Source organism: Eremothecium sinecaudum, chromosome VII (assembly GCF_001548555.1).
Source record: "Eremothecium sinecaudum strain ATCC 58844 chromosome VII, complete sequence".
Classification (NCBI taxonomy): Eukaryota; Fungi; Ascomycota; class Saccharomycetes; order Saccharomycetales; family Saccharomycetaceae; genus Eremothecium; species Eremothecium sinecaudum.
In genome coordinates this window covers 495,191-516,371 of record NC_030898.1, presented here as the reverse complement: position 1 = coordinate 516,371, position 21,181 = coordinate 495,191, and the positions used below count along the sequence as shown (strand labels likewise).

The window sequence follows — 21,181 nt, the reverse complement described above, 5'->3', positions numbered from 1 at the left end:
GGAATGTCGCCCTCATAATTTAAACTCAGTCCGAATTACCTTTGCAGCAGTTCTTATACCTAATTCTAAAGCTGCAGGTTGTGGAGCTGCAAATGTTCCTCTAAAAGATATTTCTGTATTTTTTCGACTGTTACGATTGACTTTAAACCAAGAACCACATGCTAATAAAACGCCCTCTTCTACGAACCTTTTGTACAAATATTCTTCGACTTGATTCGGATCAGACTCAAATTTTGTTTCAAAGAGTGGATGCCTCAGGGCATCAAAGTAAACCATGAAGAACATTCCAGCCATTGGTGCAGGGACACGCACAAAATCCAATGGAAGATATTTGTAGCAGCAGTCGAGGCAGAAATCGCGCTTCTTAGTGTACAGCTGGCACAATTGAATTAGCCAGTTCTTGTAGCGTTCATGGCCCCAGCGACATAAAATGCCATTTATGATACTTTGTGAGAACCCCGAGGTGGATTGGATTGATAATTCGTGTAAATTCCAATAAATGTCGAGCAAATATTTGGGACCCATTATCCAGCCAGTACGACAACCTGGCGCAAAGATCTTTGTCATGGAATCTAACCTTATTACTCTTCCATCAAAATCTAATTCTAAGAAAGATTTGGATAACGATTTTTTGAACTGTTTGGGATTTTCTATGAAGAATTGAGTTGTTGTATTGTACATCTCATCGGTCCTAATCAAACCAGGAACGTATTCTCCCATATTCAAGTAGTAATAAGGATCATCCTCAATTATCATCATGTCGTAGCGATTTGCAAGAGCGTATATGATTGGTTTACGATCTTCACTTAGAGTGGCACCAGTTGGATTTTGTCCTGTTGGTATAGTATACAATAATTTAGGGAATCTGCGCCCTGGATGTAATTCATTCCAATTTTCTAGTAGATATGCAAGCTTCTCAGGAATAATACCATCCTCATCCATCTCCATACCAACGCAATATAGAAGCTGTGATTCTGCGGCTTCCACAGATGAGGAATAAGTCAATTCTTCGAGAAGAATACTGTCATCGGGATCACAAAATACCCTTAATGTTGCATCCCATGCTTGAGTAGCACCAGCAGTGGTGATAATATCCCAGTCTTCATATAACACCCTGTGAAACTCCAACATGTGTTGCTTCAAGAAATCCAAGAGCTCTTTTTGTCCTCGCGAATTACCATATTGCAACGCCCTTTCAAGTGGAATATCGGACAGAAACTCGCGATCCGACAGTACTTTTAAAATCTTACCTAGAACTATCCCACTCTTATCATAATCAGCTGGATTTGCAGTAGGTGGCAAAGGTGCATCTATAGTAATTGAATTTATGGGGAATAATTCACCAGGAGGCATGCCAGCGCCTAAAAATACCATTTTGGGATCCTCAAAATATGCCATGGTAGTTTTAATTGGCGATGGTTTTCTAATTAGCGCCTCTTTGCTTAATAAATGTCTAAGGTCCTTTGCCATCATTTTGTTATATCAATTCTTAATCGCAATTAAATTGGCTCTGGCACGGCAAATACAGCTTTATATGATTAAAGTGGGATATTTTGGAAGATACGTACTACTTCTATGAGTTATCTGTCCTAGCTATTTTGAATACTGTTACCTAAAGTGATTTATTACTTGTTATCTACGCTTTATTATTAGTGAAGCGTCAATGATTACTGTAGTGACATTTGTACAGGCTTTGTGGTTAAAACAGTTTTATTAGGATTAATGTAAAATGATGTCTATATACATTAAGAATTGTCTGAAATTTATTTTTGTTCACTTCATCTTTGGCAAGCCATTGCTTTGTAGCCACCATTCTAGTACAATATTCTGTGTGGCTCTTGAACCGCGAGCAAGTAAAATGGCCTCTAGGAACTTTGAGTTGGCTTTTCCATTGTTTGATAATTGAGGAAGGGACTGGGTGAGCCATTTCTTAGTTTCCAGTGGCTTCTTGGCGACAAGTGCACGAAGGACCTCGGTATAGTACTGTATATCTGACCTCTGTGTGTTTAAAAGGGCGTGCATAGTACTAGTCAGCAATTGTTCACCTAATGAAGCAATGTTACTATCAACAATTGCTTTATCATCGAGTGTATATCTTCTGTTATTTAGGAACCTGGCCCAAAATTTGGCAACCACACTTATAGTAAAACGTTCCTTAGCAGATAGGAAACGAATGAATTGTGGTAAAATGAAAGTGGACCAATGCGATGAATGAACGGCAATTGTGGGTTTTTCGTACATAACTTCGTTTACGAATCCTATCATGACTTGGATGAGATCTGGATCGTTGACAATGTGGGTTTGATAGTATTTAATGAAGCAATTCGTGAACATAAAGTCAAAATCCGTCGATGTTAGATCCAATTTTCTATGCATAACGATTCTTTCGAGCAAATAGCTGATATAAGGCAAACCAGTTGATATTTCGCATGTTGCAAGTCTCGCTAATATGAATTCCATGATAATATTTGTGTCAAATGCAAGGAAATGTGCTTTAGAATCGTCTAAACTTAACGATTTACTAAATATTAGACAACTCACCTCGATAAATTCTGTATCTTTTGAATATTGCTCGCAGCATGAAGTCACGACGTCGTAAACCTTTTTCCGAACTTGTAAAGGATCTTCTTCCCAATAGTTTCTTAATGCCCCTATTTGTTGAGTGTATTCTGGATCTTCATAATCGTGTTTTTCGAGAATACCTGAACCTAACTCACTGATACATGTGAGCAAACAGAGCATGCTGTTTCTATCAGTACGATACATCGTAGTAACAAAGAGGTCTAATGTCTCGCTAATATGTTTACCTTGCTCTTCGGGACCTTTTCTTACTGAAGTTTGAACAATGTATGCAATGGAACGAGTAAGTTTCCCTCGTATAACATTGGAATTTGAAGATGTCTGCGGAAGAATTGCATGCAAAACCTGTATAAAATTAGGCAGTAACGGTACCAGCTCATTACGACATTTATCACAGAGAGTAACCACAGTGTTGATGAGATCTTCGTGCATTTTTTCAGCATAACGTGGGGCATTAAACTTATGACAATTTTCAATGCAATCAAATAGCGATGACACGATATGACTCAACTGCTTCTGATCGAGTTGCAAAAAACCTGATAAGGTTGCTAATAGCCTTGCTCCAGTATCTAGGAAAACGCATTTTAATTCTTGAGTGGTCTCATCATAGGCTTGTTGCTTGCAGCCAGTACTAATTAGCAACATTACATGTTCCACCAGGTTAGAGTCACGAATCAAATCGCTAACCAATGGTGATTGGGACAGATTAACCCCATCAAGCAACCTCTTCAACAGGAATGACACTACTTCCACCTCAAACAGATCTATATTTCCACTTTGTTGTTGACTAATTCCTGATAGCAAGTAGTTTGTCAGCTTGCTATGGTCCATAGAATACCACAAGGTTTCCATGAGGTCTTCGACGGCATTTCTGAAGTCTTGAAACTCGTATAACAAAAAGTCATATCGGCTTTCAGATTTTTCTAGAATTCTTTGCTTGATTCTTAAACTAATCCGGGGTAAATAAATTTTGACCAGTTGACTATATAGCTCAGCCGCTATTTCAGAACTATCAGGCCGCAGAATATCTTGAGGTATATTATTATAGGAGGTGCAGATATCTATCCATAAATCAACCATTTTCATAGAATACGCCTCTTGGATAACGGGAACCAAAGGAAAATTAGTCAATTGTAATAAAACCTTAATATATTGCTGCACCTGACCATCATCAGCATGAACTACAGTAAACAATTTGTTGCAAATCTCCAAGGTGTTAATCTTAAGAAAACCCACAATACATTCGGAAAGCTGCTTCAATTCTTCGTAGGACTCTGTAGTAACTAATTTATCCATATATGCTAGTAACCAATCGTGACTGCCTACAGAGCACGCAGAGTCGTTTTGGTCTTTTTTGTCAGTGCAAGTTACACCGAGAAATATTGACTCAAGCTGCTGGCGTAATTCGTAGTTCACCAACATTGGGTCTCTCTCGAACAAGTCATCCAAAATTTTGATTACCATATCTGAATATGGGTAGGTGCCATTTACAGTTGTACACATAAGACTAATCAGATTTTTAATCATTTCCGAAAGATCCATATTACCGTGAATAGAGTGCCTTCTAGCATAAGAGATAAATGATATCCATGCACGTACAAATTCAAAAACTTCGCTAGTGTATGGGGGATTGATGGTAGAAAGTAGCTTATTTTCCAGGTTATAATTTATAAGTGCCATGGCAGAGACATATATGTGTTCATGAACAACTATATTTACTTCATGCATATGCACTGCTTTGGGTTGGAATTTCACGAAATCCTCTACTATAATTTTTGTAAATGAAAGAACTAATTCATTCAATCGGTCATCGGGATCAATGCACTGTAACAGCTCTTGGTAACTTACATCAGCTGTAATAGAACTCTTTACTAAAGCAGAAAGCTCGGCATTACCTACCTGCCACTGTTCTATAGGCCACTGTTTACTATGTGAAATGAGTCTGATTAACGTATTGATAGGATTAGGCCATATTGGTATATCACTATTAGGCTTGCGTGTCCCATTTATGTGAATAAAAACCAATGATAAATTCGATATCAATTTGGTTAACGTAATAAATAATCTTTTATTGGGACTTGGCATAGAAAGGTAAACATTAATTAACCTAGTCAAATGAATTAAATTACCCTCAAATATAGACCAAAGTTGCTCTTCTGATTTCAAATTCGTATTTAGCTGGACTGCATAAGTTAATGCACCAAAATATTTAACGTCATAAGATACATCATCCCGTTTCAGCAGTTCGTCCGCGAGTTCAACACCGAAATCGGACTTCTGTAGCTTTTGCAATTCCCGTTGAACTTGATGAAGCTCCGATCCCGCATTTCCGCTGTACAAGTAGCCAATAAGCTATTGAGAAAAATTAGTATTATGTCCTTTGATTTAAATAGAATTCAGTTTTCATGTTTAGAGCACATGGTATGGTTACTTACGTCTAATATGTGAGATATATTCATCAAGGATATAAGATAAACTTGTTGAAACTTACACCTGGAATACCGCTTGATAAATATCAATCCCTTCAGCACAGCCTTTGGTGAATAACACTGTCGACCGGCTCCCGTTACTAATCCCATAAGTCATTTAAAATTTTAAATGTATCAAGCCGTGTTTTCAACTATCACAATATACGAGGGTTTTATTTTCCAGAACTAGTGATACTAATAGTGTTAAGTATGAAATATATGCTAGATCTAAATGATGATGAGGGCTTTAGCAGTGTTATCAAGACCAATTAGGCGTATCACATTGCATATTATCTGCTTTATAAAGGGATTTTCTTTGTCAAAATCTCTAACAGCACGTAGTTGGCCGGTAACCATGTTTAAAAGCATCAAATTGTTGTTAATTTTTTTTATTGACCCGTTTTGCAACATCTCCATTAACTGCCAGAGTGGCAGGAGACCCGGTACAATTGCCGGAAAGTTGTAATGGTTATCAGAGTATCCTATGCGGTTGAGTACGTCAAAAAACGAATTTTTGTGATCTATTTTACCGACTGAAAGAATATCAAAAGGAGGCTGGAGAGGGTATGCAATTCCTCTGGATTGAAGCTGGTAAATTGTACTATTTGCATTTTCTATGGCCGCTCCATTTTTACCGTAGATGTGTTCTATGACATTATTACGGCCTTCGACATCTTCACGTTCCCCAGGGTTGAAGCTTAATAGCAGTTCGCGAATTGGCTTTTCATCTTTTAACTCATGCATTACAAAGAGCTTGGAGCCATTAATAAACGGCCGTACTTCATCTAACGGAAAATATCGATTAGTGCAAACATCCAGAAGTTCGCCACCGTACTTGGCTTTATATTGCATTTTCGGACAGTCATCAATATAGTAGCCCATGTAATAATAAGGCCTGTGAATCTTCTCGATTAAAGCCATTTCTCTGAGAGCGCTGATCTTCCCAAGAGACCACTTGCTGTAGTCAGGATCCCATATAAAGTAGATTGAAGACAACCCTGTAGGGAGAAAATCCAACACAGCAACGGCAATAAGCTTCCCATTGTGGTAGTAGCACTCGTGTGCAGGGCCTAATCTGTTAACCGTTTGATCCTTTTTGAGCATCCTCCAATCGTTTAGTTCCTGCCACTCTTCTGAATTTCCCTGAACGATGCTATTGGGAAAGGGTGATGAACAGAGGAACTGCTCAAATGCTTTCGGTTTTAGACCGCTAACGTCATTGTGCACTATTCGCTGGTACCGTACATACAAATCGTACTTTTCCTTGGTAAAGATAGCCGGCTCGAATCTTGTGTAAAAAGATTTGCTATTCAGCTCAGCGTTGACAATATCGTTAATAAACCGATATTCAGAGCTCTCAAAACCATTGACAGCATCGGATGGAACCTCAGAGTCGCCGTTATCAGAAATGTTTTTCACAAACTTCTTAACGCAAGTCTTTAATTCCTTAGATATTTTAAACATAGATGAATTAGTTCTGATTGTGTATAATCTGCAACAATTTCGCAACATGTCGGTCTTGTAAATGAGCTTTCCAGATCTTCTAAATCCCATATTGCACATATTATCATACATTTCTACCGTTAGCTGCTCCACTTGCATTCCGATAGAGATATTATTCACGTCGCGCTGAGACTCTGGTAATTGTTCCTGATAATGATACTGCCATGAATTAACAGAATACTTACTGGAATCCTTCTTCTTGCCCTTACAGTACCCACATGATGTATCAGAGCCTTCAGTTATATACATAGGCATGTACAACGTTATTAGTCTCTCACTGACATCCATATTGACCCCTAACGGAGAATTTAAAAAGCAGAACTTCTAGTACCCGTTAATAGACCTCTATAGCGTACTAAACCCCCCAAGTAGCTTAACTTTTCATTAGTTTACTAGTAGTCAACGTATTCTAGGATATTAATAATGGCAAAAACTAAGTTAAATGTCCTGTAAATTTCACCGCTAATTACTCAGCAGCTGAATGAGAAACGCTGGAACACTTGACATTTACAAATAGTCTACAAATAGTCAAGGCCAAGAGTGTGTATAAGGTGGTAACTATTTTCTCAAGGTCGGTTACTAAATATAATTCCAATCAATATCAATCAACAATGTTTGCTAGAATTCCAAAAGCTGGTGTAAGGTTAAGTGGAAAGGTATTTTACTCAGAAGCCAAACTTCCAAAAGTGTTCAATAGGTTTAATTTGTTCCCTGGTACATTCCCACATGGTAATCCTAGCTGGAACGTGGATCTACGGAGGCTACGTAGAGAATACCTATTGTTGCAAAGTTTATCACATCCTGACACTACATCGGCGGGTTCCACGCCTAAGAAAGACGAAGAACATTCCCGGAAACTAAACGAAGCTTTTAATATAATCCAGAATCCAGTTACTAGAAGTCAGCACCTGCTTGAACTACATGGTTTCGACACATCAGAAAAGGGTCTTTCGGCTATTGGCAAGAATAGTGAATTATTGGCTACTGTAATGGACGTTCACGAGCAACTGGAGAAGGTAGAAAAGTGGCAAGAAGTAAAAAAGATCCTGGGAGAAAATAAACGTCGCATGCAGGAAACAATTAAGGTACTTGGGGCCGCGTTTGAAAAGAATGATCTTGAAGCTGCTATGCAGAAATCAATCGAATTAAACTACTGGGCAAAGCTGGAAAAAGCTATGAAAGAATGGACTCCTGGGTCAAAAGTAAAGCTGGATTAATGTTAATAATGTCTATTTACGCGGGTATCTTGTCCAACTAGTGTAATAAATTAGTTATTAACTCTATTCTCGACTACCCTACACGTACATCCACTTCTAAATATATAACAAGATATCAGCAAAGTCACTGTGAGCATCGCAGCCCTTTATCATATTGGAGGAATTTCAAACTCACACCGCCGAAATTCGTCCCATTCTTCTTCCGTGGATGGGTACTGTCTTAACCATTCCATGCGTGGGCCGGAAACAGACTCCTTGGCTACCGGGAAACCAAAAATTCTCAACCGGTAGAGATTTTTGTTCTTCTGCTCTACATAGTCCTCTAGCTCCTTAAAATGCTTCAAAAACACCCCCGGGAAACTGGTTCCCCAGAAGGCCCCCTCCAAACACAGGTGACGGCTTGAATGAGGTAAGTATAAGTCCTGACAAGATGCACAGTATAACCGAACCGTGTTCTTGCCCACGGTATCACTTAGCCCACATGGAAGCAACTGCATACCTCCACAGTAATATCTAGGACAAGTCCCAAATTCCTTGTGATCAAACTTTTCAGCCATCGCTTGAAGGCCCTGCTTTGTCAAAATGTACCGAGCATGGATTAAACCATATAGCTGCTCTGCTGAATGCTCAACCATAGATTTATCCACCGATTGCCGTTCCCTACTTTCGCCACCAGGACTACGCTTAACAACCCCATTACCATTACTGCGGTTAAGGTCGCCATCATTACTGCTTACGCCATTACCAGTAACATCAACCTCTAAAATTTCATCCTCTTCATATGAAGCTGGCTCGTAGCCCATAATTAGATCCAAAGCTGGTCGATAAAGAGGAAAATTTGGCGATAGTCCCGTTAAATTAAAATCGTCTTCGATAAACTCCGTTGGTACTTGACAAAAGAACTCATGACCAAACCTTGAACAAAAAGCAGGTATCCATTCGTCGTAATTACTAGACTCACTTACATCAGAAACTTCCTCCATAAATGACATAATGCTACTTTATCCACAGCAAACAAACCTGTTTTTTATCTAACTTGTTTGTCTCTTTATATATGTTGTTTTAAGTTCATAATCTTCAGTTTTTCTCCTTAAAAGAAAGCATGTCGGTCGATCTTTGACTCCTATAAAGTGCTGGGCAGCGACTTGGTAATCATGGCAGAAGATCGTATAAACGATTAGAAGACTGTACTAATATGAACGCGAGGGAGTGAACAAATATGAGCGCTAGATTTGTGTCGTCGATTTTGGCGGCTATTAATCTGCTTGTGTTACAGATCGTTCTATCTTTAGCAAATGAACTGTGCTGGCATTCAACCGTGTACACGTACTTGAGTACAAAATGCACTATGTGCCGATGATTGTTCCTGATAAAGACTTGTTTTTGTTCAACAGGAGTGCTGCGGCTTTTGAAGCAGGGACGGTGGTTTGGTTGAGCCTCCGTTCAGGCATTGGTTGAGTGCGGAACAGCACGCTTGTTGTAGGGAGATTCTGGTAATACACTACCATGTATAACTGAACAAGAGGTGACTGTTGGGCATGTGTGGTTGGGCTGCAGTCAATTACTATAAGTGGTAGAATTTGCATGTTGGGTTTCTAACCCGCTATTGTAAATGCATTGTGTGTGGTGGATGTTTGCTCTTTTGCCGCATTATACTTAGTAATGCGGCGACAAAGACGAAAGAAGTTAGCTGTTGAAGAGCTGCATTCAAAGATGACGTCGTTGGTGGTTTCAGTAATACCCTGCCTGCGGGAGAAGACGTGGCGGTTATTAGAGTTGGTACTACATCTACCGCAGTAACATCAGGGCTAGCATTGCTACTTATATATGGTGGTAGAGACTACATACAACTTACTAGACAGTTGATACTTCACTGTGTAAAGTGGTTTACCATTATTTTTAGTTTTATGTAACTTACAAGAATGGAATTATATGTTGTTGCAGCAACTATTAATGGAAGAAATTCTAGCGAAATAGCGTATAGAACGGCGATCGTCACGGAATGGACAGGAAGTTACCGGAGCCAGTGTTTGAGCTAGTCAGAGAAGCGCTTAATGAGGAGCGGAGGGATAAGAGGAGGAAGTTGAACTCTGCTGGTGCTGATGGGCATACTATGACGATTGTGGATATTACTGGTGATGATGATGATGAGAACACCACGAAAAGCGTAGAACAAGACAGTAGTAGCGATGAAGACGAGTTTTATGACAGTGATGAGTTTGAGGATGTATCATTAGAACACCCATCTGGTGAAGAGGGGGTTTTATCCGTAACCTTCGACCGTGCAAGCAGCAAAGCTGACAAAGCTAAACGACGGAGTACCGTAGTGGATGCAGAAGTTAGATCTTTTCGCAAGTTTATGCATTGTTTTCACATTGTGGCGATGTTAGCCCATTATAACCTGCGAAATGAGTGGTTGAATGACTCTAAGTTACAGGAGAAGTTATCTGCATTGGTGCCAGACAAGGTCTTCGAAAAGCTGAATCCAGAAAAAGATGAGGAGATGCCGCTGCGATCTACAAGGAAACTTCTAGATGGACTAAAGGAGTGTATGAAGTTGTGGAAGAAGCACTGCAAGTTTATTGATGATAAAAACGATGGACTTTACATGTGGCGATGGGACGCTTTGGCGTCCGGTGCTTGGACAGTGAAGAAGCAGGTCAATCTGCGACAGTATAGAAGAATACTGAGCAAGGCAACGATAATGTCCAGAAAAGTAGCATTGGAGGGTTTTGTAGCAATGTTACGGGGATGTGGGGTTAATGCAAGACTGGTGGCGAGCTTACAGCCCCCAGACATTACAGATATGACGCCTACATCTGGTAATAAAGGAGCTAAGAGTGACGTCAAGACAAATAATGAAAAGTTTGAATATCCCGTTGTATGGTGCGAAGTGTGGGACAAATTCTCCAAGAATTGGATCAGTTTAGATCCTATATGCAAAGATACTATAGAACAGATACGATATAAAACCAAATTTGAACCCGTTGGCAAATATGCAAAATTCAACCAGATACGATATGTGATAGGTTTTGATAGGAAAGGAGGATGTATTGATATTACCCGTAGGTATGCATCTAATTTCAATGCTAAGGTAAGAAAGCAGCGTGTAACAAGGACGCCGGAAGGTGCCATATGGTACCAGAAAGTTATACAAGCATTTCATAAACGAAAACGCACCAGAGTTGACGACTACGAGGAAGAGTACTTTAAGACAAGAGATGAGGTAGAGGGTATCCCTAACAATGTTGCTGATCTCAAAAATCACCCATACTTTGTACTGGAAAAGGATATGAAGCAGAATGAAACTTTACGCAGCGGTTGCGAACAATGTGGGTTTCTGCGACTTAAAGGGACAAAAAAATCAAATGGAGGCACGCTCAAGGTATACAAGCGGCAAGATGTATTGGAGTGTCAATCCGGGCGGCATTGGTTTATGCAAGGAAGGGTCATTAAGAGCGGATCGAGGGCGGTTAAGACTATAACGGTCAAAAACTTTAAGACTCGAGAAGTGGAAGAGGAACGGCTCTATTCTATTGACCAGACAGAGCGTTATGTCCCACCTCTAGTATTAAGCGATGGCGAGATACCAGTAAACGCCTACGGAAACATAGATGTTTACAAGCCGTGGATGATACCAAAGGGCTGTACCCTTATTGAAAGCAGGCATGCAATTAAAGCGGCTGCATTCGTTAAAGTGCCCTTTGCAAAAGCTGTAACCGGCTTTTCATTTGAAAAGGGTAGAAGTGTGAAGCCCAAAATCACTGGTGTCGTAGTACAATCGCAGTACACAGAAGCGGTTTGCGCTCTAATCGAAGCCATTGAGTGTCAGGCACAGGAAGATAAAAGAAAAGATCGTGAAATTGAAGCGTTACGGTGTTGGTCATTAATGCTTGCTCAGCTACGAGTCAAGAAAAGACTCAATGATAGACACGGGGTGGTTTCTGATAAACTGGAAGACGTAGATGTTGAAACAAGTGAAAACGAACAAACTGAAATACATGATGGAGGTTTCCTTCCGGAGGAAGGTGGCTTTCTTGCAGACCCTAACAATGAACCCAGTCTTGAACCAGCCATAACTCATAATGATTCCGTGGAAGCTGATTTACCTTCTGAGAAAGCCGCGACGACAGCGTTACCGAATCCAGGTATTTCGTCTGCTAATGAATTCGAGCAATTTTTGGAAGAACTTAACGACGGTGAAGAAAATAATGGTAGTGGTAACGATGATGAAGCGTACGAATAAAAATCAGTATAACTGAACACTAGTTGGAACTGTTATTATGTGACAGTTTTTTATTTATTAGTATTGTAAAATCCGTTTTAAGCGATTGTGCCAGCTATGAATTTGACATATGCGAAAATTATAAGTTGAAGCTACACTTAAAACTTATTAATACACTTAAAACTTATTAATAGAGTAAGGCATATAAACAAGCTATTTAACGTCTTGATAGAGGCTGCTGCTGCTTTTGGTTGTTTGGAATTCCGCTAAACTTGTTCTTGGCATTCACATGAGTTTTTTTGCGAAGATATCTCAACTAAAGAAAGCTAGAAGCACCAATAATACTATTAAAGCCAGCACAACCCAAAATGTTCCCGATATAAGTAAAGATCCACTTGACTATGAGGCAACATCGTTGCTACCAAAAAATTATATCCGGGCAGAGGATCCATCCATTAAAATACTAAAGGAAAAGAGACGGCAAGAAAGACTAAAGAATTCGTCGAATTCAAACTCAAAGAAACGAATTTCAGGTGCAACGTCGAAGAAATCAAGTAAAACTGATGACCAACCTAACTTTTCAACTAAGTGGAAACTACCGAAGCCGTCAAGCTCAGCGAACCATGTTTCAAAGCCCAAAATCACTGGCAAAAGGTTAACTTTTGAGGAACTTAAGAAGCAAGCTGAAGAAAGAGCTGGGTCCCGTGTAGTAGAAGCTGAATCGCCAACCAGCTCCATCGGCAGCATTACATCTACCCTATCGAAACCAAATTTCAAGCCAAAAATGTCCAGAAAGTCATCTAGTCCTAATAAGGTAATAAAGAAAAGGAGTTCATCAAACGAAGGATCTGTCAAGGCCAAGGTTTTGGATAAAGAAGCCCAAGCAAGACCAAAGGTTCCCCCCAGTATAGGTATTGCAAAGCCCAATGAGAATCTTCGTAAAATTTTGGAAAAGCGGAAGAACTTTTCCAATTCGAAACGTCATGATGAGGACTGGTCAGATTTAGATGACTTCATCGATGATGATGAAGAGGCTGGCAGTGAAGACTACAATAGAGATGAAATCTGGTCGATATTTTCCAAGGGTCGTAAAAGGAGGTATGTTGATGACTACGATGACGATAAGGGTATTGATGATATGGAAGCGAACGAGATGGAGGTTTTAGAGGAAGAAGATTACTCCGCACGGGTGGCTCGTAAAGAAGACAAGATGGAGGAAGCTTGGCTACGAAAACACGAGAACGAGAAAAAGAATCGGAAGAAGAAGAAGAATTAACGTCAACTAAAGCTTATTAGTATATTGGCAGTCACCGCTACATAATTAGATTTTTCAAGATATAGTAGAGATTACATATATCACATACCACTGTAAACGACTTAGATGAACAGTGAAACCAGACCGTAACAAACGCATGAAGTCACGAGGAAAAAAACAGCCCCGCAACTCGTGTAATGCCACCAGGGTGCAACCTTGAATCGACTGAAGAGTAACAGCAAGCTGAAGGAACTTAATACCAATGATAAGACCAGAGAGCTTAAAACCAATGAAGTAATATACACTGTTCCTTCAAATTCTGTTTGACCGTTACCAATTACACTAAAAAGTGAGAATATTATGCCCATTGTTGCACCCGTAGTAATGCAGGACATAAGGAGCGTAACAATATAAAATATTGAGATTACTGCATCATGTTTATAGGCGTATAATTGCTCGCCTCCAACTTCATTATGAAAAAGCCCTTCCGGATCCCATGTAGAGTACATCATGGGATGTACAGGACTGATTGAAGAGCTAGTACTTTGATCAAATGTAGCATAAGACCCGTTTCTCTCCGGTGAAGGCTGCAATAACGCCTCGTATGCATCTTCACATTGATCGCTGTGCTTTCCAGGCCCATGAGTGAAAAAAAAACTGAGCGTTTCAAGACAGTGATAAAATGCCTCAATAAAGTCCCTGTTAAATCTAATGAAGCCGCCATGCTCATCCTCGCCGTATATCTGATTTAATTCTGCCGATTCTTCAACATTACAATGATTCCAGTCTCCATAAACTGGTAGGGTATCATTTCTAGTGTCTATGGGAGGCAATAGTATCGCCTGCTTACCTGTAAAGTGATTCTGTCCCTGGATTTCCACTATATTGGCCATCTTTTCCTTACCTTGATTAAATAGGGCGGTCGCTGACATCTGCCCTGATACAATGTTGCAGAACTCTTCATCAATAAATTCTTGACTGCTGTCCTTTAATTGGTGTCCTAAGTTCCATAGTGTGTGTTTAGGATCAATTGGGCAACAGGCAATGCCGTTATCAAGTAAATAACCGCATATCCTGATTAGCGGCATGTCATGTTTATTGGGAGACACATGGCTACTCAACTTCCGTATTTCCAAGAAGGCATGTTTTAAGTGTAGTTCATTATTAACAGTAACGTTCTCATCAATTGCAATTAAGTATGCTGTGTGATGGATCTCTTCTCCAATTATAGTTTGTTTTCTAACAAAAAACCTTGTCCTTTTCGTATTTATTATGATATCTGACATACCCAGGTGATGTGTTTTAATCCAATCAAGACACATTGCATCTAATGCAGATAATGATGTCTCATCGTGCTCTGTCTGTTTCTGTAGTAATGTCTCAAGTACGGTGGAAAGCGGTAGATCCTTTGTGCATATATGACCGCGCATGCCACCAACATGGCACATTAGTACACACTCATCTTCCCCCTGTCCATGAAGAAGTATACTGGGGTGTTGATTGTGTTTATCGTCCTGCGCGAAAGCAAAATCCAAAGGGATCATTTCAAGTAACGAGTGCGGTAATGTCGATAACGTCCCCATGTCTAACTTCGTCGCTTGCCTACTATTTGGTATCCCGTTATCGGTCTCATTCTCGATCTGTGAAAGCTGCTGCCAATCTTGCTTATCCACCACATGGTAGCCCGACTTGATAAGAAGCGCCTTAACGTCGTCCACTTGGTCCTTCGCCAATACAAATGTTTGTAAGTGGTGGTACTTGCCCAAAAACAGTGCATCAAATTCTAAACAAGACTTAACTGTAGTATCAACAATTGTCTTTTCGAGGAGCAGATATTCCAGCTCTCTGTCCCCGTACCCAATTGTCCCATTGCCTACGTTAATCAATGCCCGTAAAAGCAGAGAAATTTCTGCCAAAATAGGCTCCAGGTCAGCGTTCATAAAGGATATCCCTTCCTGTCCGTAATGAAGCTCATCACAAGAGTTCAACTCCAAAACGAAATCCTTCGCGACAGCCTTGTTCCAATAATACCGCTTAAACTTCCTTGTCAACTTCCGTAAAGCCACTCTTTGTAAATTAATATACCTCGACAACTGCTGAAGTTCCAAACTGCAGTATTCCAAGTGGAGCCGCGTAGCATTAAACTTCGTACTCTCAGCAGGAATTTCGTTAGCCTTGTTCAACTCCACAATTTTCGACGCTATACCGACTAACCTTGCATTAACCTGCCTGATCTTTAAACAAACAAACACATTCGTAATCCTAAACTGCTCCTGAAAAGACTCAAATAACTTGCACAATAACTCATCATCATTACCATAATTTTGACTGCTTGCAACTTCTTTTATGTCGCGCTTCAACTTGTTATAATTTATACTGTTCAGCTTCCACTCAGGAACTGACTTATACGCTATGTTTTTACCTAACCTCATGTATTAACTCTTGCTTAGCATTACCTTCGATAGGCCATAGCTTTCGAATTTTTCTACTGGCTAATAAAAGATTAAAGTTATAATATATCGATAAAACGTAAGCCGTTTTCTGTTTCAAGGATAATTAGTTTGCCTTTTGTTCTTATGTGTACGTAAAAGTGACTCTCCGCGAAAAAACGCTTATTTTAAACGAATAAACTTTCAACGTGATTACTGTGTTAGGATCGCTGGTATTGAAAATCCATGGTCAGGAACTTACAGGCATCTAGATATGGGTTAATTGACGTGTTTAAGCGGGTATTAATGTTGTATAATTTAGTTATTACTGGTTAATATATGACAACTGTGATATTACAGTATACGAAAGAAGGCAATCATGTTCAGAAAGGGAAATACATGTGGGTGCAAAGAATGGGACAGCAAATCTATCGGGAATATGTCTTGTTAAGTCATATTGGTATACTGGTTGTTCGGATTGAAGCTTTTATACCGTGTGGTACATTTCAAAGTGGTATAATGAATTAGAAAAAAAAGTACCATCGCCATTCTTCAATTAAAACATTATGTAAAACAGGAAATTTTAGGATGGTAGAGGAGAATAAGCACATTCCAAAGTTTATACGAGAGCGCCCGTGGTACCTTAAGGGTGATGGAGTTGATGGGGAAGGTGATGGTGAAGACAAGTTGAGTCATCATCGGCTTGTTCACGGTCAGGTGCCGATTGACCACTCGGAGCCCAAGATGGGGTCTGAAATTGTGGATGTGTTCAAAGTTGTGGGTGAGGTCTCTGGCGGCCGAGGTAAGCGGCTCGGAGGTAGCCGGTGCGAGAACTGTGGTTCGGCTGCCCACAAGAAGCGAGACTGCCTGGAGCGGCCTCGGAAACAGAGGAGAGAAGGTGGCGTGATTGGAGAAGCAGGTGGTGCATTTGCAGTGCGGGACGAGGCAGGCCTAAAGTACGACGCGAAACGCGACCGATGGTTTGGATACGATGCGGAGGATCACGAGAGGAGATCAGAGCGGAGAGCTCACGTGACCGCGGGGCAAACAGGAGCTTGTGTTGGTGCGGTGGAGGAGGATTCTGTTGAGGATCTCGACTGGCAGGTGGAGAGATACAAGCTGGGTTTGTTGGAAGATCAACAAGTGCGTGGTGACTCGAGTGAGGGTGTGCCGTCAATTAGGGCGCGCGACGACAAAGCGTTATACCTTGACGATTTCAATTCGGACGAAATACGCTACGACCCGAAGTCTAGGTTATATAAGACTGATGAGCTGGGTTCTTTGGACCCCGAGACTAAGATGTTTCACCGTCACTTGAATGGGGACTCGACTAAGCTTGAAGCGCTAAGTAAAAAAGTACGGTCCATTGAGTCGCAGTCCGGGATACGGGACGACGATGTTGATGTACGCAAAGTGGGCCACGTATTGGCTGCCAACCCTACGAAGTATGAAATCATGCTGCTGAGAGGCAATAATAGATCCACGAGTGATGCGCATAAGAATGGCGAGTCGAGCAAGGAGCGCAGTGCCGGAGAGAACGGTACAAGGACAAATGGAGCAAACAAGGGGTGATAATAGCAATCAATTACCAGCATCTGCTCGTCCAACACTCCAACAAGCATTTACTACCGCCTTGTATAATAGTTCAGTTGTATAAAATCAGCATTTCTTTTTTAAGCTCATCGCGTTAATAAAATTTTCATAGCTAAAATTGAAAGATGCTCATCTTCAAGCCTGTCACCATCTCTGAACTCAACTACAGCATATAATATGTCGATCCAGGCATCACCTTTAGTTAGAAAGCTTGCTTCCAATAGTAGGAAGACCAGAGAGGATGCGCTAGCCTCTTTGCGCTCCTTCATCACCACAAAACAGTTCAGGACGCAGTCTCAGCTCCAGTTCGATCAACTTTGGAAAGGTCTATATTACGCCATGTGGTTTAGTGACAGACCAAGGCCACAGCAGCGGCTTGCATGTCAGCTAGGTGAACTACATCTTTTGTTCCTCGAAGGTTCTACAGACGTTGCTGTACGCGACAAGGCTTTTATCCGTTTTTCACTAGCATTCTGGAAAGTCCTGTGTCTCGAATGGTACAACATTGATCACCACCGTCTAGACAAATACCTCCTTCTTGTGCGTCTAGTATTCTACCATCAGCTAAAATATCTCCGTGAACGCCAATGGGATGAAGAGCTCGTGACCAAATACATCACTGCCGTGCTTCAAAAGCTGCCCCTCAGCGGTGATACCAAGGTCTATAATGGAATTCCCCTACACATCATTGACATTTTTGCGGACGAGTGGGAGAGAGTTGCAGTTACGGATGAAAGCGAAGAAGATGAGCACAACTTTTCCGTCGAGGAGCAGCGTGAACTAATCCAAAAGACCCCAATAGCTCAATTTATTGCGATATTTGAGCGCTTAGCATCTAATACCGATAACAGTAAGGTAATTCGTAACAAGATTAAAGAAGACTTTCTGCAAGATCAGAGATTCCGTGACTGGGATGTGATATCAGAGGAACAGGAAGAGGAATCAGACCCAGAGGAATGGCATGGATTCTAACTGCATATATTTCATCAAGCATGCATGCACCAAACTGGGACCCGCATTCCTACCAAGTAGTCTATATATTAATTACTATTAGAGCTGGTTAAAGCTACTCGGGATTAGCGTTACCCGGCCTTATAAGAACTTTTCTAAATCTTACAAGGAGCAAAAATTAAAATAGGACAGCTAGGCATATCAATAACTACTAAGGAATTAAGAACGCTACAATCGAACTTTGCCTGCTCAACCTTCATAGTTCTTCACAATGGCAAAGAACTCTAACAGTATCGAGAAGCTAGCGGAAGCTCCTTTACAATTCGTTAGGGAGGGTTCTGCATTCATTTCCAAGTGTAACAAACCTAACCAAAAAGAGTTTATGCAAATCGTCAGAGCTGTTGGTATTGGCTTTCTAGGTGTTGGTGTCATTGGGTATGCCATTAAGTTAATCCATATTCCAATTAGGTACTTAATTGTATGAATACATGTGTATAGCCTTTTTGAGATATATTTATATATGTATATATATTATATATATATATATATATATATATATTAAGCGTGTACTGTGAAAAAAAAAAACAATCTTTTACCGCCACCGTCCTCTTCTCCAAAACAGACAGCTCAAAACTACGAAATAGATCTAAGATAATGGACGGCAGTCTTGAAGAACATGTATCGAATACAGAGGGTTCATCTCCTTTTGATAAGATTAAAACACACTTTCCTCCCGCCAAAATAAAGAAAATAATGCAAACAGATGAGGATATAGGAAAAGTTTCTCAAGCAACACCAGTGATTACTGGGCGCTCTCTCGAGTTTTTCATTGCAATGCTAGTAGAGAAGTCCAGTCAGGTGGCACGTGAGCAGGGATCTAAGCGTATTAGTGGAGATATTATGAAGAAGACCATTATGGCAGATGAAAAGTTCGACTTTTTACGCGAAATTGTATGTCCAGATGCTGTTCCTTCGGATGCTGAAGATGCAGGTGCTGCAGGTGGGGATATAGAAGCCTAAATATGTGACCAGGCGTGTTTTTAGGCGCAGGCCATCGCTCCACACACGTTAGATGGTAAGGTCATGTGAGTTGTATCACTTAGTACGTCGTGATGAATTTTCATCATCGTTGTGGAAGGGTATACGAGTAAAAGAACTTTAACTGAATATTGTTGTTCAAAAATTTATACAGGGTACAAGTTAATGAACGAAGCCGGCAAAATAAAGCTCCTGTATATATATAAGAGTAAAATGTTACTCACTAGATTGTTCTATTGATAAACCTCCCCAAAAGAAAAACTTGCAACCATGTCGGTACTCTCAAGTGTAGCTGCCAACGCTATTGTTTGGCCATTATTTGCAGTTATGCTAATTGTATCTTGTACTATTGCATACTTTAAAAGTTCGGGAAGTTCATTCATTTCCGCAAACGGCACACAGAAGGGTGTGCCTCTCGCTCTAAACTTTATTGCAACGTCATTTGGATGCGGTATGCTTGTCGCATACCCGCAAATGGCGAACGTTGCAGGCCTACATGGTTTATTAGTATATTCGCTCACGTCAGCATTGCCAATGATGCTCTTTGCGTACTTTGGACCTTTAATTAGAAAGCGATGTCCAGAAGGGTTTTTGTTAACTGAGTGGGTATATCAGCGGTTTGGGACGGTAGCAGGAGTGTATTTGAGTATTTGTACGGTATTAAACCTATTCCTTTACATGGTTTCCGAAGTTTCTTCTGTGAACTTGGCCTACGAGGCGTTGACAGGGAAAAGTGGGCTTGCTGTAGTGATAGTTCAGTGCGTTGTAACGACTATATATACCACACTAGGTGGTTTTCATATTTCGTTTATCACTGACACCATTCAGACAGGTATTGTTTTAGTATTGCTAGTCGCGGGTACCATCGCTGTCGCAACGAATCTAAAAATTGACCATCAAGCTGTACTTGATAGCGGATTATTAGAGGCAAAGCCACTAGGCTGGAAGCTATTATACATCTTGACGGTTGCTATATTCACCAACGATTTCTTTATGTCAGGCTTCTGGCTCCGGACGTTTGCTGCACGCTCAGACAAAGACCTCTTCATTGGATGCGCCATTGCAACTTTTGTGCTTCTTTGCGTGCTTACACTAGTCGGCATGACCGGTATGCTAGCAGTGTGGGCAGGTTATGTTCCAATTGCATCCTCCGAATCAGTTCCATTTTTCGACTTACTCGCCCACCAAAGTGCCGGTATTGTTGGACTTGTCCTTGCAATTACAATCGTCATCTCCACTTGCGCCCTAGACACCCTGCAGAGCGCGCTTGTCTCCACTATCGCAAGCAGCGTCTTCCGCAACAAACTGTCCCTTCTATACGTGCGCTCAATCGTCCTTATTGTGATGGTCCCAGTCGTTATCGTTGGCCTCATCGCACAAGACATTCTAAATATCTACCTTATCGTGGACCTCCTTTCCAGCTCGGTCATACCGGTCATGATGTTTGGACTTCATCGTAAATCTCACTCCTATCTCACTGCTTGGGAAGTTGTTGGAGGTGGTCTTGGTGGTATTTTAAGTGTCTTCATTTTCGGTTCAATCTATTACCACAGCGCCCACGAGGGTGGTCGTCTCCTTCTCCTCCTTAATGGACTCTATCTCGACGACTGGGGTGTCTTTGGCGCCCTAGTTGCTGCCCCGGTCGGAAGCATTATATCCGCCTTCCTCATCTTTGTAATAAGAAGCATTCTCTACCATTTTTGGCCCCTATCATTATTAGCACCAATTAGCCCAGAACAAAATAACACAAAAGGAACCATAAGCGAAGATTACCACAGTGACGAGACCAAGGATTCTACCTTAATTTTTCCACCCATATAATACTGCCAAGATGACATGTCACAAGACCTCGCATGCGGCACATCATATTTTTGCAGAATATAATAACGCTAATCACTTAAAACACATTGCTGGCTTCTTTT

The 21,181-nt window shown here is 40.8% G+C and overlaps 13 protein-coding genes across 13 annotated transcripts; 8 read left to right on the top strand and 5 right to left on the bottom strand.

Annotated features, from left to right (window-relative positions):
- Window positions 1-12: 12 nt before the first annotated feature.
- AW171_hschr74277 (HGL088Wp) lies at window positions 13-1,473 on the bottom strand (the record flags this gene model as incomplete). The annotated part of the gene is made up of 1 exon (XM_018133589.1): window positions 13-1,473. One exon carries the CDS (start codon window positions 1,471-1,473, stop codon window positions 13-15), a length of 1,461 nt encoding a protein of 486 aa, XP_017989248.1.
- Window positions 1,474-1,773: 300 nt separating this feature from the next.
- On the bottom strand, window positions 1,774-5,159 carry KAP122 (Kap122p; the record flags this gene model as incomplete). Its single annotated transcript, XM_018133590.1, has 2 exons — window positions 1,774-4,932; window positions 5,016-5,159. 2 exons carry the CDS (start codon window positions 5,157-5,159, stop codon window positions 1,774-1,776), a joined length of 3,303 nt encoding a protein of 1,100 aa, XP_017989247.1.
- A 117-nt stretch (window positions 5,160-5,276) lies between these two features.
- ATE1 (arginyltransferase) lies at window positions 5,277-6,839 on the bottom strand (the record flags this gene model as incomplete). Its single annotated transcript, XM_018133591.1, has 1 exon — window positions 5,277-6,839. One exon carries the CDS (start codon window positions 6,837-6,839, stop codon window positions 5,277-5,279), a length of 1,563 nt encoding a protein of 520 aa, XP_017989246.1.
- A 323-nt stretch (window positions 6,840-7,162) lies between these two features.
- JAC1 (J-type chaperone JAC1) lies at window positions 7,163-7,768 on the top strand (the record flags this gene model as incomplete). Its single annotated transcript, XM_018133592.1, has 1 exon — window positions 7,163-7,768. One exon carries the CDS (start codon window positions 7,163-7,165, stop codon window positions 7,766-7,768), a length of 606 nt encoding a protein of 201 aa, XP_017989245.1.
- A 149-nt stretch (window positions 7,769-7,917) lies between these two features.
- CKB1 (casein kinase 2 regulatory subunit CKB1) lies at window positions 7,918-8,760 on the bottom strand (the record flags this gene model as incomplete). The annotated part of the gene is made up of 1 exon (XM_018133593.1): window positions 7,918-8,760. The coding sequence occupies one exon, from the start codon at window positions 8,758-8,760 to the stop codon at window positions 7,918-7,920; it is 843 nt and encodes a 280-aa protein (XP_017989244.1).
- Window positions 8,761-9,770: 1,010 nt separating this feature from the next.
- On the top strand, window positions 9,771-12,014 carry RAD4 (Rad4p; the record flags this gene model as incomplete). Its single annotated transcript, XM_018133594.1, has 1 exon — window positions 9,771-12,014. One exon carries the CDS (start codon window positions 9,771-9,773, stop codon window positions 12,012-12,014), a length of 2,244 nt encoding a protein of 747 aa, XP_017989243.1.
- A 268-nt stretch (window positions 12,015-12,282) lies between these two features.
- Window positions 12,283-13,269, top strand: SPT2 (Spt2p; the record flags this gene model as incomplete). Its single annotated transcript, XM_018133595.1, has 1 exon — window positions 12,283-13,269. One exon carries the CDS (start codon window positions 12,283-12,285, stop codon window positions 13,267-13,269), a length of 987 nt encoding a protein of 328 aa, XP_017989242.1.
- Window positions 13,270-13,370: 101 nt separating this feature from the next.
- Window positions 13,371-15,680, bottom strand: VTC5 (Vtc5p; the record flags this gene model as incomplete). The annotated part of the gene is made up of 1 exon (XM_018133596.1): window positions 13,371-15,680. The coding sequence occupies one exon, from the start codon at window positions 15,678-15,680 to the stop codon at window positions 13,371-13,373; it is 2,310 nt and encodes a 769-aa protein (XP_017989241.1).
- Window positions 15,681-16,265: 585 nt separating this feature from the next.
- On the top strand, window positions 16,266-17,249 carry SLU7 (mRNA splicing protein SLU7; the record flags this gene model as incomplete). The annotated part of the gene is made up of 1 exon (XM_018133597.1): window positions 16,266-17,249. The coding sequence occupies one exon, from the start codon at window positions 16,266-16,268 to the stop codon at window positions 17,247-17,249; it is 984 nt and encodes a 327-aa protein (XP_017989240.1).
- A 198-nt stretch (window positions 17,250-17,447) lies between these two features.
- RRP1 (Rrp1p) lies at window positions 17,448-18,242 on the top strand (the record flags this gene model as incomplete). Its single annotated transcript, XM_018133598.1, has 1 exon — window positions 17,448-18,242. One exon carries the CDS (start codon window positions 17,448-17,450, stop codon window positions 18,240-18,242), a length of 795 nt encoding a protein of 264 aa, XP_017989239.1.
- A 250-nt stretch (window positions 18,243-18,492) lies between these two features.
- On the top strand, window positions 18,493-18,705 carry SSS1 (translocon subunit SSS1; the record flags this gene model as incomplete). Its single annotated transcript, XM_018133599.1, has 1 exon — window positions 18,493-18,705. The coding sequence occupies one exon, from the start codon at window positions 18,493-18,495 to the stop codon at window positions 18,703-18,705; it is 213 nt and encodes a 70-aa protein (XP_017989238.1).
- Window positions 18,706-18,875: 170 nt separating this feature from the next.
- Window positions 18,876-19,241, top strand: BUR6 (negative cofactor 2 transcription regulator complex subunit BUR6; the record flags this gene model as incomplete). The annotated part of the gene is made up of 1 exon (XM_018133600.1): window positions 18,876-19,241. One exon carries the CDS (start codon window positions 18,876-18,878, stop codon window positions 19,239-19,241), a length of 366 nt encoding a protein of 121 aa, XP_017989237.1.
- Window positions 19,242-19,529: 288 nt separating this feature from the next.
- Window positions 19,530-21,080, top strand: DUR3 (Dur3p; the record flags this gene model as incomplete). Its single annotated transcript, XM_018133601.1, has 1 exon — window positions 19,530-21,080. One exon carries the CDS (start codon window positions 19,530-19,532, stop codon window positions 21,078-21,080), a length of 1,551 nt encoding a protein of 516 aa, XP_017989236.1.
- Window positions 21,081-21,181: the final 101 nt, after the last annotated feature.